This window comes from Haliotis rufescens, unplaced genomic scaffold (genome assembly GCF_023055435.1).
Source record: "Haliotis rufescens isolate VD_foot unplaced genomic scaffold, xgHalRufe1.0.p SCAF_22, whole genome shotgun sequence".
NCBI lineage: Eukaryota > Metazoa > Mollusca > Gastropoda > Lepetellida > Haliotidae > Haliotis > Haliotis rufescens.
The window spans coordinates 13664772-13682186 of NW_025963913.1; the positions used below are offsets into that span (position 1 = coordinate 13664772).

Here is a 17415-nt window from a genome sequence, read left to right on the forward strand (position 1 = left end):
AGGGTATATCAAATGGAAAATGGAAAATTTCACTGTACGAGATTAGAAGCATAGCAAAATATTATAATATTTTGGGCATCAAATATCGTATGTCCCACATTTTGTTAATTTTGAAAATAACTTTTATGAACCCTATTAATAATTTTCAATATGAAATGTTTATGGCAGCTGATATGCATAATTTCGTGTTTCCGCACCGTTCGTGCTTTTTAAATTTACTGCAATGACCTGTAACATGTAGAGGTTCTCGAATCGTGACCTTGACGTCAACCCAGCAAGAAATGGAGAGAACCGCTTCTGCGCAAGTGCACTTCGCGATAACCAATCATATCTCGTAAGAGAAAACGCATGACAAATACACGTGATAGCTGAAAATAGAGTTGGGGATTATCACATTTCAACCAACGAAAGTAGTTTGACGCCGCATGAAAGCATTGAAAGCAATCAAGGAAACATCAAAGTGTACGGAACTTAGGAGCCTGTACGATATTCGGAGACCTGACCAACTGTTTACAAAACAGAATGTTGGGCCTACCTTTAGAACACAGTACCACAAACTTTTCAAACACGTGACAATACCCTATGACGTAATTTGTAGTATTTTGTTGCCAGTCACACCGGAGTTACAATGCCCTGTGACGTCAGGGGTCATCGAGTGTGCATAAGCTCCTCCCAGTGATCTATCATCTCTACACGCAATATCATTGAATTCGCCAAGCGCTGTGGAGAGTTTTGAATATTTGTTTACTGAATATAGCCTGCTGCGGCGCATTTTATAGCAAGCGCTAGTTTAGGAAAGCACTTTTATTTTTTATATATTTTTTATTTCGTTTTTCTCGTAATTCGCTAAAAGGGTTATACATGGGAAATAATGTATATATATTATTTTTTCGGTGCATTAATTTTCATTATTGTGCACAAGAATGTAGTTTATTTGGGATAATATATTGGCGCTGAACACATCCAAATATCGCTAGTGTTAGGGTAGGTTACCCCAAACTTTATCCTTAGCCCTTGGATCCCCTTTACGATCAATCACCCCTTTTTGATCATTAGGGTTAGGTACCCGTTTAGTGGCAATTAGATTACCCGAATTCTGTCCTTAGCCCTTGGATCCCCTTTACGATCAATCATCCCTTCACGATCATTAGGGATCGGTAAATCTATCCGTTTAGTTTCTATTATAGATTCTATAGCGGCTCCTAATATTCTTCACACAAAAGAACGAGTAAAAAGAATGAAATGGTTTTGTGTCGAATACTTTGGCTAGATTCTACTGGAAACTGTCCTGGAACATTCACACAAGCCACTTTCACCGGCTACATTTTTTCAGTACTGATTCAAAAGCGAACTCACCGTTGTGTCGTCACTAGCCATGCACATGCCTCCCTCGTTCCTTACTATTATCCACATCATCGTTACAGTGTTCCCTACCACGCTTTTCTGTCACAAAATCCACCCGACGAATTATTAAATAACACGTCATTCTTGCGTACTCGCGAGTTTGACGTCTGACGCCTGGAGCCGTTTTCAGTTCGCGCCATATCGGACCATCCCTCGCCACTCGGTATCTTGTAGATTACGGAATGGGACGAGTGTGCCAAATGGCATCCGGATAAGTCGTAAGTGTCGATAGGCTAAAGTCACGAGACACCATGCATACCCGTAACCTTCGTAAGGGTCCGTCACCTATTCAACCCTTTTCGTTCAGTTCCGTAACGTCGTAGGCATGACTAGGTAAATTTGCACATTGTTTCACAGTGTGGACGTAGCTCAGTCGGTTAGCTGTCGGGCTAACAATCCGAAGGTCGCGAGTTTGCGTCCGACTGATTCTCACAAAAACTGGTTGCTTGTCTTTGAGACATGTGACCTACGGCAGAGACCGTCCTCACGAGAAGTTGTGGTACTGTATTCTAAAGGTGCTCCGAATGTTGATACTCAGGCTTTGGACAAACGTCTGAATCTGTCTTGCAAACTGGACTTCTGTGAACATCTGCATGAAATGTAGATCAATATGATTTTCCATAAATTGCTGAATAATTGGAAATTGGTTTCATCACTTTTTTTCCACAAGGTTTAATATCTAGGTTTAGTTTTATTCCAAGGAGGAATAAATCTCATTCATGGAACTAACCAAGCTTAAGTTTGAACTGGACAGGCTACAACTGCGGGCCATATATTTGATTTTGTAGATGATTGTGATTTGGATGAGCTGGCAGCATTTCTTGATGAGGATTCCAATGAGGCTTTTGGCGGATCACAGGAATGTATGACTGGGGGAGGCAGCAAGACTGTTGAGACGGAAGAGATGAATGCTGAGACTCTGGCTGCCTTTCTTGAAGAAGATTCCTGTGAAGCAGAAGTCCCTGGCACTGCTCCTGCTAGTGACATGAGTAAGCAGGGGTGGAAATCAGGACCAACTCACTGTGCCCCCAACAGTTTTGGTAATGTTAAAGGTATCCTAAGGGCTAGTAGAATTTCAAACATTTGGGGTGTATTGCTATATAAATGTTGTCACTATTCAGCCAAGTAGACACTCTTGGTTAATTTCCATTCCTTCAAGGCGTGTGTCGTTATCATGATGTGGATTTGTTGTCGCTACACTATTTGTATGAGATATCAACATTATATACAGCCTCTTTAAAGACATTAATAACATGTTCAAGCTTTAAAAATATTTACCCGTTTTTAAAAAAATGATGACTCCCTGAATACAATCCAAACTCGGCAATGTCAAATGATTCTATTTTATGATCTGGAGGTTGAGTTCGATATTTCCAAGATATTCTCACAATTTTCACGTCAATGATATGTACCTTCTCTCCCAATACTGATTGTCATATCTCTCCCACTTTTGGTTGCAATCATTGCGTTTATCTGCCTTGTCCAGCCTCATCTATAGGGAACAATTCACTAAACACTTCCCTCTCAAAAAAGTTTGTTGTCCAATCTACGACGTCTTCAAGTTAGCGAAGTGAGTGTATGTTCGAATCTCCAGAAATGGCGTCATGATAGAACAATGTTTTATTGTGAAATAAACCACACTTTGTTTTTCATTGTTCTTAGCGATTTATGGTGTAGCTATCTTAAAATAATGCTGACCACAGATTATTGGGATATATGGATGTAATATTGCTGACAAAAGGTACTGGATATAGCTATAATATTGACCCTATGTATGATGTTTATTGATGTTTGAGTTGCCATTCTCTATTTACTCAGTTCCTGAGGAAAAGGATGAGTGTGATCCTGAGTCTATTGCTGCATTTCTTGGAGAATCTGATGACAGCGATGAGGAATTTACACTGCACCCGGAGGAAATTACCAATGGTTATTTTATCATTGTTTACCTATTTGAAGACAAATGTCACTTGTTTCTTTAATAACAATGGGTCAAAGGACATCGTCCAAACAAATGGGTTCTTTTCTAACCAATTTTGAATGGAGGTAAGGGTTCTTTCACTTCCAAAACATTCCAAAAACGATCATAAAAAGGTTAACATGTATACCGGTACTTATGAGTAGCTGTGACATGCTGCAACGAGTCCTGCATTTGATCAAGCAATGAAATATTGTGCTTAGATTTGCATAAGTAAACAGTCGACCGGGGGTGTGGGTTAGGAGATTTACCAATACCACGATAATATAGAGTTTGAGGTAATATAGAATCATATTTTACCACTAACAGATAATGATTTTCTATTTTGCCGTTTCTGTTGCAGAACAAGCGAAGCAGCCTGATGCTGTAGCCCCGACTGATCCCAACACAGCATCTCTGCAGGGTTGGTATATCTCTCTCTCATATCTCTCTCACTCTCTCTCCTCTCTCTCTCTGTGTCTCTCTCTCTCACACACACACACACACATACACACACACACACACATACACACACACACAAAATTTGGGGTGTATGGAGGAATGAAGTCTACTTAGCCTGAAATGATTGAATGTGTGCTTTTCCTGTGATAAACATATGCTACTTAGAAAATTGTGATGTGTTTTGTTTGTTGTAGCGGAGCTTGCAGCCATGCAGAAACGTATGATGGAACTCCAGCAACAGCTGCTGTGTCAGTCCCCAGCACAGACACCACCGACAACACAGACTCGGCTCATACATGGTGTGTACAACTCCTTCATATATACTTATTCAGTTAGCTTCCAGCTTTTGTAGAAATTGTAAAACAGCCTTGTAAAGAAAATAGGTGATGTCCCCGTGGCAATACTGGAATTGAATTTGTCCCCAGTAACTTGTATTTGTTTAATGCTGCACATATTTCAGCTATATGACAACCTCTATAGAATAACGTCTGTACAAGACAAACCAGTGATTGATATTATGACTAACATCCCATACGATCAATGTACGGTGACACTCAATTAATCATGTTACCTTTTATGGAATGGGTAGGGTACCTATTCTATAGTGGAATCCCTAAGGTGTCAGTACTTTAAGCTTACCTTGGTGTTTAGGCGACCTGAATGATTGCTTGTCATTGTGCCGTGGTGCTGGGATTGTTGCTTTCAGTCACTGGTTTTTCTGGTCCGTAATCATTAACAGCCATTATGTACATTTATTGTCTTGGGAATCGACGCACTACATTGATCCGGATAATTTCTTATAATGAATAACATTGTTGATGTGATCAATTGGTATTAGACCCGTGAAGATCCGTAAGGAATAGGGCTTTAGCAACCCATGATTGCTGTAACTGGCGACCAACAGGATCGGGTGCTCATGATGCCAATCATTGGATTGTCTGGTCCAGACACGATTGTTTTGTTTGCTTGGCCTCATTCTATGCAACATTCATGGTACTACCAGTAACCACTGTCGTGACCTTTGTTTGTGTTAAAGTATAGGCGATTTCTAGGCACTGTAGTAGCTGTCAAAATGATCAGACTAAATACAGTCTGTATTGAGCTAGGACATTGTACACACAAAATGTCATAAATGTTCCATAACACCTATATGGGGCTGGCTAAGAAGACTGATGATCGGAATTATCGTCAATGGGACGAAATATTAACAATTATTGATATGAAAATTGTGTCATCGATAACAGCTTACCTAAACTATTGTGATGAAATATAGTTCAACTTTACTCAAAGAGACTTGTTATTGTCAATCATGTCAATTGCAAAAGACGGAAAGCAACTGTTTTTGTTATATATCTCAAATGTCCACAAAGTAATCCCTGCATAAATGTGCCACTGCTCACCAGTGGCATGAAATATGTTAATTTCTTTCGGGACTTTGTTGAATACTTGCTCAAAGATACTTCTCCATTATTACATTAAGTAATACGTTACCACTGATATACCGAGGCTGTTGTCTCCCACAACTGCTGCTATAGCGAAATCTACCACAGAGATCTCAATTACCTCATGCAGCACGTGCGTAGCCACCTACCTGCCATGTGACACCCTTCACTCTTGTCTCTTCGCTTGCGCTCACAAGACGTGTTATAGACTGCTGAAGCGTTCCTGTTTCCTCGACCAATTCGGTGATATTTATTATGGTTTATTAAACTAATAAACTGTGCTTGTACGGGGCGTTTGCGGTAGCTACGCTTGGATATAATTTTCCCGTAAAACAGAAAGTTCTTTCCCGCCCTTTTTTCTATATACTCGCAGGGTTCTCATATGCACGTTGTGTCTTACGTTCCCCTGCTATAGTATGCTTTGGGGGTTAACATCACTTATTTCTCCATATGTTCTATGTGTATGTTCTATATTCACATTGCTCGTTTATTTTCCTTGTGAAAATGCTCGTTTGTGAATATTTGTGGTGCATATGTTGTAACCATGTTTTGCTCTTTGTTCATAGTACCAAAATGTCTGACATGGATGTGTCGCCGTTGTCCACCCCCTCTACCCCTGCAACCCGGAGTTGCGGGGTGTGTCACAAGTTCTTATCGTCACGGGATCCCCACGATTGTTGCCCGCGGTGCAGGGTTCCTTGCAGGGACACCCGGTGCGTCCTGTGCGATGGTCTGGGGCCTGCGGCGTTCAAGCGCTACCGGCTGTATGTGCAGTCCGTTTCCACCCCTGTGGTGGCCGGTTCGTCCGGTCGGGGTCCCCTTGCGGGTACCCCCTCCACGGCTGCGGCGGATCCCTTGGCGGCCCTCGGGCTGTCCGGGGATTCCGTCGCTGCATTGCTTACTAAACTTTAGGACTCCAAGCTGGCGGCCTTATCTCAGGTATGCCGCTGGCTGTTCCGTCCCCGGCCTCTTCGGTGGCCGCGGGTTCGGACGCGGGGTCCACCGGTATGGCGGCGGCTCCCGTGGTCACCGGTCCTTCCCCTGAACCGTTGCTCCCGCTATCGGTTAAGGACCGCCGGACCACGGATGCTTACCAGCGCATTTCTCAAAGCGGATCCGCCGTTGCCCCGTCGGCAGGTTTCTATTCGGAAACCGATATTCCCATCCTCGCCGATGGCACAGACCGGTGGCACAAGATTCAGGTGATGATTGCCAAAGTCTTAGCCGTACCACAGACTGTTCACTTTTGGGAACAGCTGTTAGGGCTACTTGTGTCAGCCCAGGACTGCACTGATCGGGGTCGTCTCAAACTCCGCCCGCAGCAACGGTTTTTAATCCAGTTGTTAGCACAGGAGGAGAACAGTGCGACTGTCGCCCTCCCGGATTGGCTCCGACTGCATCTGGAGTGGTGGACGGTCCCTTACAATGTCTTATCAGGAGTCTCTATGCGGCACTTCCGGGCCACGTTGAACCTGTATACAGACGCCTCTCTAGTGGGCTGGGGCACGCATCTAGAGGGGGAGGGGAGCTCGGGGCTGTGGTGCATAGACGAACTAGGTCTTCACATCAATTGCCTCGAGTTCAAGGCAGTGATAAACGCAGTCAATCACTGGAAGCATCGTCTAGTCGACACTCAGCTCATGCTGGCGACCGACAACACGACGGTAGTGTCCTATGTGAACAAACTGGGGGGAACCCACAGTCACTCGCTACTCGATCTCGCGTTCGAGTTTTACACTCTGGTGGACAGTGTCCCGTGCCAGGTACGCGCCCGTCACATCCCCGGTGTGTGGAACATACTGGTCGACGCTCTATCGAGGCCTCGTGATCCGAGCCCCACGTAGTGGATGCTAAACCCAGTAGTGTTTCAGTGGCTGTGCGAATGTTTGGGTCGACTGATGGTCGACCTGTTCGCAACCAGGTTCAACAATCAACTCCCGTTGTTTGTATCACCAGTCCCGGCCCCGAGGGCCATCGATCACGATGCTCTCGCGTTAGACTGGACGGGCATGGACGCTTATGCTTACCCGCCGACGGCGTTAATACCACACATTCTAAGCCGGCTCCGAGGAGTTCGCTGTCGAATGTTACTGATCGCGCCCATGTGGCCGAACAGATCGTGGTACCCCGACTTGCTAGCCCAGGCCATGCAGTCGCCACTTCCACTGCCTGTGAGACTGGATCTCCTGATCCACCCTCACACCCGTCAGTTTCATCCAAACGCAGGGCAGTTCAATCTGCACGCGTGGATGTTGTCACCGAGCATCTGAGGAGTAAAGGTTTTTCTCGTCGGGCGTCTCGGGCATACGTTAGTATGTATCGTGATTCTACCCAGAAGGTGTATAATGCACGCTGGGCTATTTTCACGAAGTGGTGTTGTAAACATCAAATTCATTCGCCAGATAAGGTATCTGTGCAGGATATTGCTCGTTTCATGTCTCACTTGCGAGAGACCCGGAAACTCTCCGGGGGTTCCATTGCCAACTATGTCTCGTCCGTTGCTATGGTACAGGACGTTGCTATGGGTACCAGTCTCTCAAAAGAGCCAGTGATTCGGGGTATTATCAAGGGTTTCAAACAGCAAGATCTTAAAAAGGGCCGCCTTCGGGCACCGGCCTGGGATCTCTCCTTAGTAGTAAAATCACTTACGGAGGCTCCGTATGAACCCTTGGGTAGTGCTTCGTTCCGGCATGTGACTTGGAAAACAGCATTTCTCCTCTCCTTTGCCACGGCGTCACGTGTGTCTGAGATTCATGCACTCGATGTCGCTAAAGTACAATTCGATAGGGGTGACGTAGGAGCGGTCCGCCTGGGCCTGCTCATGGGCTTCGTCGCCAAGAATCAGAAATTTGGTCAAACGGAGAGAGAATTCACTGTAAGATCACTCAAGGAAATCTTACATCCTGCTAATACTGAGGACAGATCGCTGTGTCCGGTTAGGGCCCTTAAGTATAATCTTAAGGCTTCGAATGAACGCAGACAAGGGCGCGGTCATTTTCTGTTCATATTGTGTAACCCTAATCGCACTGCTGACATAACTCGCAACTCGATTGCATTTTGGCTTCGTTCTGTCATCAATCTGGCGTACCGGTCTCGGGGGTTACCGGTAGCGGGGTCAAACCCGCACGAGATCAGGGCGCTAGCGGCAACATTTGCCCTACACTCGAATATCTCTGTTCACAGAATATTACGAGGTTGTTACTGGCGTTCTGACTCGGTTTTTGCCAATCATTACCTCAGAAAGGTTTCTGATGAAGACGTGGAGGGGGTGCACCGTCTTGGGCCGCTGATCACAGCACAAGCGGTCATCTAAGGGGTGTGTCCAGCGCAGTTCCGAACTCCACAGGCGTCAGACCTTGCACGGTGGTCAATCTGGGTCGTCTCCAATGTTCCCATCGCCGTGGGTACAGGAGTGGGGGTCCCGCAAACAAGCACGCTCACACCACAGGTGAGGCGGCTTTTTGTGTGTTTTGTCCTTATTTGTATTTTGACAATTATGTATTTAATTGTCTGTCGTGTATTCCAACCTTGTGATACATGCTTACGAATACTGGAATTAGGTCAAGCGCCTAATGCATACTTTAAGTAGGCTTGCATTGGGATATACGGTCCGGATGAAATTAATTTCCCTCTTTTCGACTGTTTAACCTGATCTAAGATTTAGCTCACACGGATACTGTGTTCTCATCCGCTGCGGCGATGAAATACCTATCCAGTGGGGCCGTTTGGAGTCACCAATCGTTTGGCAATGACGATTGAGCCTTACGGTATGCGCTTGACAGTGCTTTGGTATTCCTATAGGGTAATGCCTAGCTAGGAGCACGCGCATCGAGTGCTTCCGCCATGTTGTTTACTTCCGCTGGTCGGAAGGAACACGAGCAGTCAGGTTCGGGTTGTAGGTGCTCCCCACCGCCTACTGTGGTAGTCAGCCTCGGTATATCAGTGGTAACGTATTACTTAATATAATTTGTAGAATTTTCCTATTCGGAATATTCTATAAGTAATACGTTACCACTGGGCTGCTGCCCGCCCACCCGTCCCCCGAGCACTTGCTCTCGCAAGAGACAAGAGTGAAGGGTGTCACATGGCAGCTAGGTGGCTACGCACGTGCTGCATGAGGTAATTGAGATCTCTGTGGTTGATTTCACTATAGCAGCAGTTGTGGGAGACAACAGCCTCGGTATATCAGTGGTAATGTATTACTTATAGAATATTCCGAATAGGAAAGTTCTACAATTTTTTTAATAATTGATCGATATTTAGTCGATTATTAATTATATTTAGCAATTATCAATCTCTATGATCTATATTGATAGTCAGTTCTACACCTATATTATGAGTTGTAGCAGGATCACGAGGGGTACCTGGGGTTTTATGCATCCCGCGTTAGGATTTATACCACAAGATGGAGGTGACGCCTAAAACCCCATGTACCTCTCGTGATTCTGCTACAACGAATTTATCTTATTGATATGTTTTAACATGGCATTGAAAAAGAATTAAAACAAATTCAAAATTGATAGAAAACCGCTGTTTGATTGAGCTGCATTTAACTTGTGCTATGTTGCGTGACTTTCATTGCCTCTGAAAAGCGTGCAGCTTTTTGGTTCAAAGTGAGATATGAGGGATTTATTCTGCCTCTCAGAAATCCATGTGCAGTCTGACTTGCTTGTGGTGGGGTATAAGGGATTTATTCTCCCACTGAGAAATTTATTTCCTGGGATACATAGTACATGTAGTACTTTATCAAGAGCTCATGGACCATCAGATTTCATCATTCTGACATGGAGGTATGCTATGTGTTTCATTTCATTGATGACCAATACTCTCTTCAGAATCTGAAGAGGTGAACCCATTCTTTCCTGCCAGCACTTCAAAGAAAGAGAAGAACAGTTCTAAAACTCCTGGTCCCTCAGGCGGCCAGCGGCAGGGGGTGAGCAATAGACAGACCCCCAAACAACCTGCCGGCAAGCCGTCCTGTATAGAGCAGGCCAATCGGCAGGCCATGAAGAGAGATTTGTTTGGTGAAAGCGACAGTGAGGGGGAGGATATGGATGGTGAGTTTCAGAAAATCTTTTTGTAAACATGTTAAAATCATAACATCACATACATGATATAATAGGAAAACAATGTTGATAAAATGTACAAGCTTTAAAAATAGTTACCTGATTTTTAATAATGATGACTCCCTGAATAGAATCCCCCCTCGGCATGGGTACAATGTGTGAAGCCCATTTCTGGTGTCCCCCGCCGTGATGTTGCTGAAATATTGCTAAAAGCAGCGTAAAACCTCTCACTCACTCACTCACTTTGCGATTTATCGTGAAACTATCTAATGTTTACTAATAATTAAGTCTTTGTAACTAAAATAGTTGAGCAACAATTTTATGGTTTTATTGCTCCTCAAAGATTCTAAAGATATTTTTCAAAGTTGGTAATGATAATTAACATTGTCTGAACAAAAGTTGATAAAATCTTGAAAATATCCCATTTGTCTCTTGCAAATTCATTGGCCTTTGTGATCTGAAATTGAGAAAGTGCTGTATCAACTAGCAAGGAGTGGGTGATCTTTGTGGTCTATGGCACTGCATTAGAAATATGTGGGTGATGAATCCCATGTTGCCAGATCTTTGATCAATAAGGCCCGCTTATTGTCGGTGTCCCCAATTCTCCCTACTTTTGATCCGATATCCCCATACCCATGTTTGTGGATTTCACTAATTATGTAAATGCATCATTAAGAGATAGACAAACCATATAATATACATCTGGAATATTGCTCAAAATGACATTGTACTCTTCTCCTTGTTCCCATCTGATTTGACTCCTGAGAAATGAACTTGAAGAAGAAGGTGTTGGTATGAAAGTGTTTGTATTGGCAGGTGAGAAGACTGGCCTCAGTGCACAGGGCAGGGAAATCAAGACTCTCCTGAATGCAGGACCGAAACACAGGGAGGCACATAACCCTAGCTTCTCCCTTGAAGCACAGAATAAACCAGCAGTCAGCTGTAAGTACATGACACGGCTTCTAGTTTACTAGCTCATCATGATGGCATGTGATCCTGTGCACAGCCCACAGGTCCCAAACCTGGAGAAGTTATTGATTGTTGATTGATTGTTGCACTCAGCAAAATCTAGTATCTATATTTTTTAGAATCAAATCACTGCACTGAATATTTTCCTTGAATGTTGCCAGGGAAAGCAAAGAATGTTGCAACCAAGGACAGCCTCCATCGAATATCATCTCCTGTGTCTAAGTCGAGTATCAAGCCAGAAGAGAAGTTCATTGTTGACCCCTTTTCTAGCATCAGAATAGTGTGAGTATTGACTGACAGATTTTGGTTGGCATTTGCTGGATGCAGTGTATATGGAATAGGGGTGCATATAGGTTTCACAACTGTAAATGTTTAGACATGCATCACTTTGATGTGCCTGGATTACTGTTCACATGGATAGAAATTAGCACTAGCCCGTTATCGTATCTCATCTATGCATTTCTCTTTCTTCTTTCGATCCTAAGTGGAAATGTGTCTGAAATAAAGTTTTCCAGTTTCTTAAGTTAATTCATCCGTACATACCCAGAGCTCGAAAAAAAAATTCAACCCTACTTGTCCTGCAGGGCAAGTACTTTGTATTTTGTACTTGTCCTGCCAAATTTTCACTTGCCCTATTGCTCAATGCTGAACAGACAATATCATGTATCATGTACCATGTAACCACTGAAAACAAAGTAAATAAATTGTTTCAAGATTTATTTTGTGTTTTTATTTCCACAGTAAGACAATATTGAATAAATTAAGGAATAATAAGTCAAGTTATTTTGAACAGTTAAGTTATGATGAAAGACACATCAGTCTGTCACTGTCAGTGTGATATTAATAAATTAAATGAAGCTGCAGGGGAGTTACAATAAACAGTACTGTAGACCCCAAAGTTCAGAGCCAAAGTTTCACATCAGCCTGTCACTCTGTCAGGGTGATTGTGGAAGAGGAGACTCCTGGAGATGATTCTGTAGAGCATGATGTAATGGTTGATGACTTGACTCTTGGTCCTGGACATCTGTGTCCGCTAACATGCCTGGTACCTTTTCCACTCTGCATCCAGTGTAGGATAGACTTTTGAGGATTGAATTTATCCAGAGAGGGACCATCAATGCTAACATGCATCAAATTACTCAAGGTATCCTGAGTCATACATGTTCTCAGATTGGTTTTCAGCATATTAATCCGACTGAATCCTCTTTCACATTCAGCTGTACTTGGTGAAATTGTTAGCATGATTGATACCAGAGGCAAGATGTGTGTCATGTTGCTTTGTGACTTGTAGTTGTCCAAAACACTTTCATAAGCATCAACCACTGGTCTGTCATTCAAATCTTTTATATGCATCTTGAGGTCAAGCCATTCATCAAATGCACTGGTCTTCTCTTCATCTGTAAGGAGGGGACTGTATATTTCAACAAGCCTCTAAATCTCTTCATCTCCATACTCTCTAAATTTCTCTGCTTCTGTTTCATAATTTGGCCACATTTTGAAATCAAACATGTTGAATAAAGAATGTGGTTCCCCACCAAGTTTTTGATGAACCTCTCCTGGAGATCTATGTCAATTGACTCCAACATGCAGTCAATGTCCCTGTTAAGGTCATCTTCTCCTTCATCTTTCTTCTTTTTTCAAGGGGCGGTCGGGTAGCCTAGTGGTTAAAGCGTTCGCTCGTCACGCCGGAGACCCGGGTTCGATTCCCAACATGGGTACAATGTGTGAAGCCCATTTCTGATGTCCCCCGCCGTGATATTGCTGGAATATTGCTAAAAGCAGCGTAAAACACTACTCACTCACTCACTCTTTTTTCTTCCCTCCTTAGTTGTTAGTAGTAATCTGTTCTCCTCTGAACTTCCCTTCTCTACTTTCTTCTAGGAATTTCTGAAACATTTTCCCTCATCTTGTCTTCATCTTGAGAAACTTCTGTCTTAAAGCCTCAATTCGTCTCTGGACCTCTGGTATGAGTGTCTTCTGTAATTGGAACACTTTGGATACTTCACTCACAAGATCAGTAAAGTCTATCATAAAATGCAGCATTTTCAGAAATCTTTCACTTTTCATTTCTGCAAGGTAACTTCTGGCTTTTGCAAAAGAATCATCCCGCCCAGATACAATTTCTCCCAGGTGCACTATGGTAACTTCATAGTTATCCAGTAAAGATTTGAGTGCTCTGTTTTTTGCTTGCAACCCATCTCACCTCTTTCACCCCTCCATAGTGTTTTGACTCTTTATCCAAGTTTTCAGCAATAGCATACAATTCCCTTCTCCTTTTAGGAGACTAGTAATAAAGTTTAAAGATTCCTTTCACAACATCCTCAAAAGTTTTCAGGTATTTAGATTCCTTCTTTGTGTCACAAACTACCAGCTCCAAGTTGTGGGCAATACAGTGCACAACAACAATGTAATTTTCACAGGATTTTGCATTGTGATTCTCCTTTAACTCATCAATAATCAGTTTCACTGCCCCTCCTTTCTTTCCAAGATTAACATTAGCACCATCTGTGTTTATACCAGGGGTCCGGAAACCGTCATATGCACCGGACATGTCCAATTGGGAATCTCAAATGTCTGGTTTAAAATATTGGTCTGTCTGGACATTTTAAAAAGTATTGTCCAGACATTCTTAAATTTTGACCGGACATGATCAACAGTTAGGACTGAGCAGTTTCTGTCTGCAGTTGTAACAAAATGAAGATTATCTACACTGACAAGCTTTGTTTCTTTGATTGCTGTAAATACATCGTACCTACATGATAGTCCAATCGGTCAATCACTGTAATAGGTAATAAACTGAGTTGACGCTGATTAATCGAGGATGAATTACTGAGAACATCTTGTTAATTTGAGTGAAAGGTGTTTACAACTGTACATAAATACCTTGCATCATTGATGTACCTCATTATCCTCACAATGCTACGATACGTAACCTCAGACAAGTAGCGAAAGCATGACGACAGCCAGTCGACCGATGCAGATCAGTCGAACGGATCTGCCAAACCCTCAAAGTCTGGACGATCATTTGTAAGTCGTGGCTAATGACTTTCACTTGGTTGACATACAATGAGGATTTGCAGATTTTATTGTTTTCAGTAGCTAGTCGTATATTGAATCTTGTTTGACCGCCATTTTGCTTTCTGTGACGATCGATATAATTTTTTTATGGTCAATAATTAAGTACAGATGAAAAAAGTATTCAAATAACTATTGCTATCAACGATATTTTAGTATTTGTGATTATATTATCTGTCTTGTTTTTAAATAATCTTTAGTTTAAAAAAACCCTTTTCCCGTGAGGTCACATGATAACCAAATATGGGATAATAGTCTCGATCCAAATGTTACAATGCGTACACTTGAGCAGACTCATGAATATAACTCATGAATATTAATTAGACCATTCACTACGTTAACAGATCGTTATTATAACAGAAACAAACGTAGGTTTTCCATGTATATCTAAAATGATATTATTTGTTATTAATTGTCTGGTGAATTAACAATTTAAATTGAAACAATTCATAATTCATCATATTATGAATACGTAACAACTTGTAATGTGTGTGAAAAGTTGTCCTAAAATACGCTATTTGAAGGGGGCGTGGCCTAAATGCAAATGTCCGATTGGGATTTTAAATTTTCCGGACCCCTGGTTTATACCAAGTAATTTCTGTGAGGAACTTTCTCCAGTTAGACCTACAGCATTCAGTCCATGAAGAATTCCAGCTTTGACTCCCTTTGCATGACCATGTTCCAGATCAACAATATCAGCCAGCTTTGTTTTCACCTGACCATCTTCACTCAAGTACCTAACATATACTACTTCTTGTTCAGTGATACCTTTGTCTGTTAAACCATCTGCTAAAATACTGACAAACCTACTGTTTTCCAAATCCTGAGCAGTTTCTTTCTTCAACACATCTGCTATAGATTGGGTGAATGCCTTGCAAGCATGATCATTCAAATAATTTGTACCAAGTATTACACCATTCTTAGACTGCAACTGACAAAAACTTGGAAATTTTGAAAATGGTTCCCCTTCTATTGCAACATAGTAGGCTGTTGTGAATAGCTTTTCATAAACTTCACTTTTTTTCCGTCAACTTTTTACATTGACTTGGCAAGTTGCGCAGTCTGGGGTTTGTCAATTTTTTTATCATGTTCACAGCACTGAATATGCCTCCTACTTTTGGGGTCAAATTTCAAAGTTTCTTTTCTGAAATTATGATGTAAACCAGTTACGAGTCCACATTTGGGATCAGATAGTTTGGGGTATTTTCGACAGACAGTGCAATACAACTCGCTGTCATCATCGTCAAATTTTGCCCATTCAAATTCACTCAACCACGCAGATTGTACAACACGTTTTCGCTTTTGTGTATCGTATTGTTTCTCCGCCAGCTTTACCGTTCGTTGTTCTCTTGAGTGTCAATCTCCGTTTTGTGGCCAGATCTTTACCTATATCCCTGTCTGGATAGTTGGTTTACTTTTTTCATCATGGACTAGCAGTGACCAGTATGTATGACGTGTCAGCACATCTTCTCCTCCAGGCCCTCACTTCAAGTATACTTAATGTGTACCATTTCAGAGCGTTGAGAGCTCCGCGTCGACTTGCCAGATGAATCATTCAAGTGATATCTGCACAAGTGTTGGCGCCGTGTATCAGATTACTTATCTAAGACTACAGAAAAAATGACAAAGAAGAAGAATACACCTATAAAGAATGCTAGATCATCGGACTGATGCTTCTCGCCAGTGGCCCTGATACAACAAACCCCATTGGTCCTATTATTTTGCTGCATGACAATGGAGATTCTGACTCCTTTCTCACTGATGACATGTCGATCGACTGCATTCCAGCCAACAAGGATTTGAACACTCATCTCCGACACATCGATTTCACACGGCATCTACTTTACCAACTAACTTGGATCATCAACAGCAAAAGGTCTGAAATGATTCCTACAGTGTCCTCAGTTCACTGGAGCCATCTTCGACACACCCCGGGGCTCCTAACGTCAGCACAGGCTCTCACCAATAGAGGTCAACTTCAGTTACGTCCAATTCAGTGCTTCCTTCAGGACAAATATTGTCAGGCTCTAATCTCTCGCCAGAACCACTTCCATCCACATCTCCTATGATGGCTAGTTCCATCGAACGTCTGTGAAGGAGTCTCCTTGAGGCCATTCATCCTGACCATTCATCTCTTGGTCGACATATCAACTGTTGGTTGGGGAGCTCATTGTCAGGTTGATTAGGACTTACAAGTTGGCGGACCAGTCATCACAGTTCCGACTACTGATCTGGGATCTTAACATCGACTTCAGCTGATTATGAACCTCTGGCCGAGAAGAACACATCATGTTTAAGACGGTGTTTCTTGAACTTTCTTCCTGACCTTGTGACGGTAGCTTGAGTGAGTGAAATTCATGCTTTATCTTTGCAGAGAAACCTCTTCCAGGATTACAGAAGAGACTATTCATCCCGCTTTCCAGGACAGCTGCTACAACAGTGTCTTGTACTACGATCTTGTTTTGGATATGCTCGGTCATCCTTCTATCCTACACCTTTGCTGGCCTACCTGCTCCGGTCGCATCCAACCCTCATGAGACACGCTGTCACCTCCACTCTGGCTCTACACTCCTTGACTGCAATAATGGAGGGAAGCTTCAGGAAATCAGATATGGTCTTCGCAAACCAATACCTCCGAGACATATCTGTGACGGACATGCAAGGTCTTCACCAGTTCGGACCCTTGGTTTTCGCCCTAGACTCCAAGACACATCTGCACAGATAGGGATGTACAATCAGTTTCCATTGTATCACATCTACCTCTACATATAATAAACCTTGTCATGATTGTTTGTGTTTATTGTACTCATTTGGGCTTTCCAGACTAGGTATCTGGTTGGAGGATAGAATCACTTGTCTTTGGTCTCCAGCTACGGGATAAGATGCATAGTGTCAGAAATTTTGCAATAAATTGTTTATTTATATACATATGCTTTCTCACACATTATATGCCCACCCGTCCATCCCCGCAGTACAGGTCCTTAGTCTATACTCTCAAGAAAAAGAAAGTGTTGGCACATGTAGGTCAACCAGCATGCAAGTG

General features: G+C 42.7%; 1 protein-coding gene across 5 annotated transcripts in view; it reads left to right on the top strand.

Moving 5' to 3' along the window:
• The window catches only part of LOC124140113 (protein MCM10 homolog), a 94507-nt gene that overhangs the window by 2356 nt on the left and 74736 nt on the right, over positions 1 to 17415 (top strand). For 3 of the 5 annotated variants that reach the window (XM_046507492.2, XM_048401542.1, XM_046507493.2), the window contains exons 3-9: positions 2193 to 2456; positions 3223 to 3330; positions 3723 to 3782; positions 4015 to 4119; positions 10098 to 10319; positions 11145 to 11270; positions 11459 to 11579. In XM_046507492.2, coding sequence (XP_046363448.2) covers positions 2193 to 2456; positions 3223 to 3330; positions 3723 to 3782; positions 4015 to 4119; positions 10098 to 10319; positions 11145 to 11270; positions 11459 to 11579 — 1006 coding nt within the window. The remainder of the gene's footprint in view (positions 1 to 2192; positions 2457 to 3222; positions 3331 to 3722; positions 3783 to 4014; positions 4120 to 10097; positions 10320 to 11144; positions 11271 to 11458; positions 11580 to 17415) is intronic. The other 2 variants (XM_046507494.2, XM_046507495.2) reach the window with 2 other exon arrangements.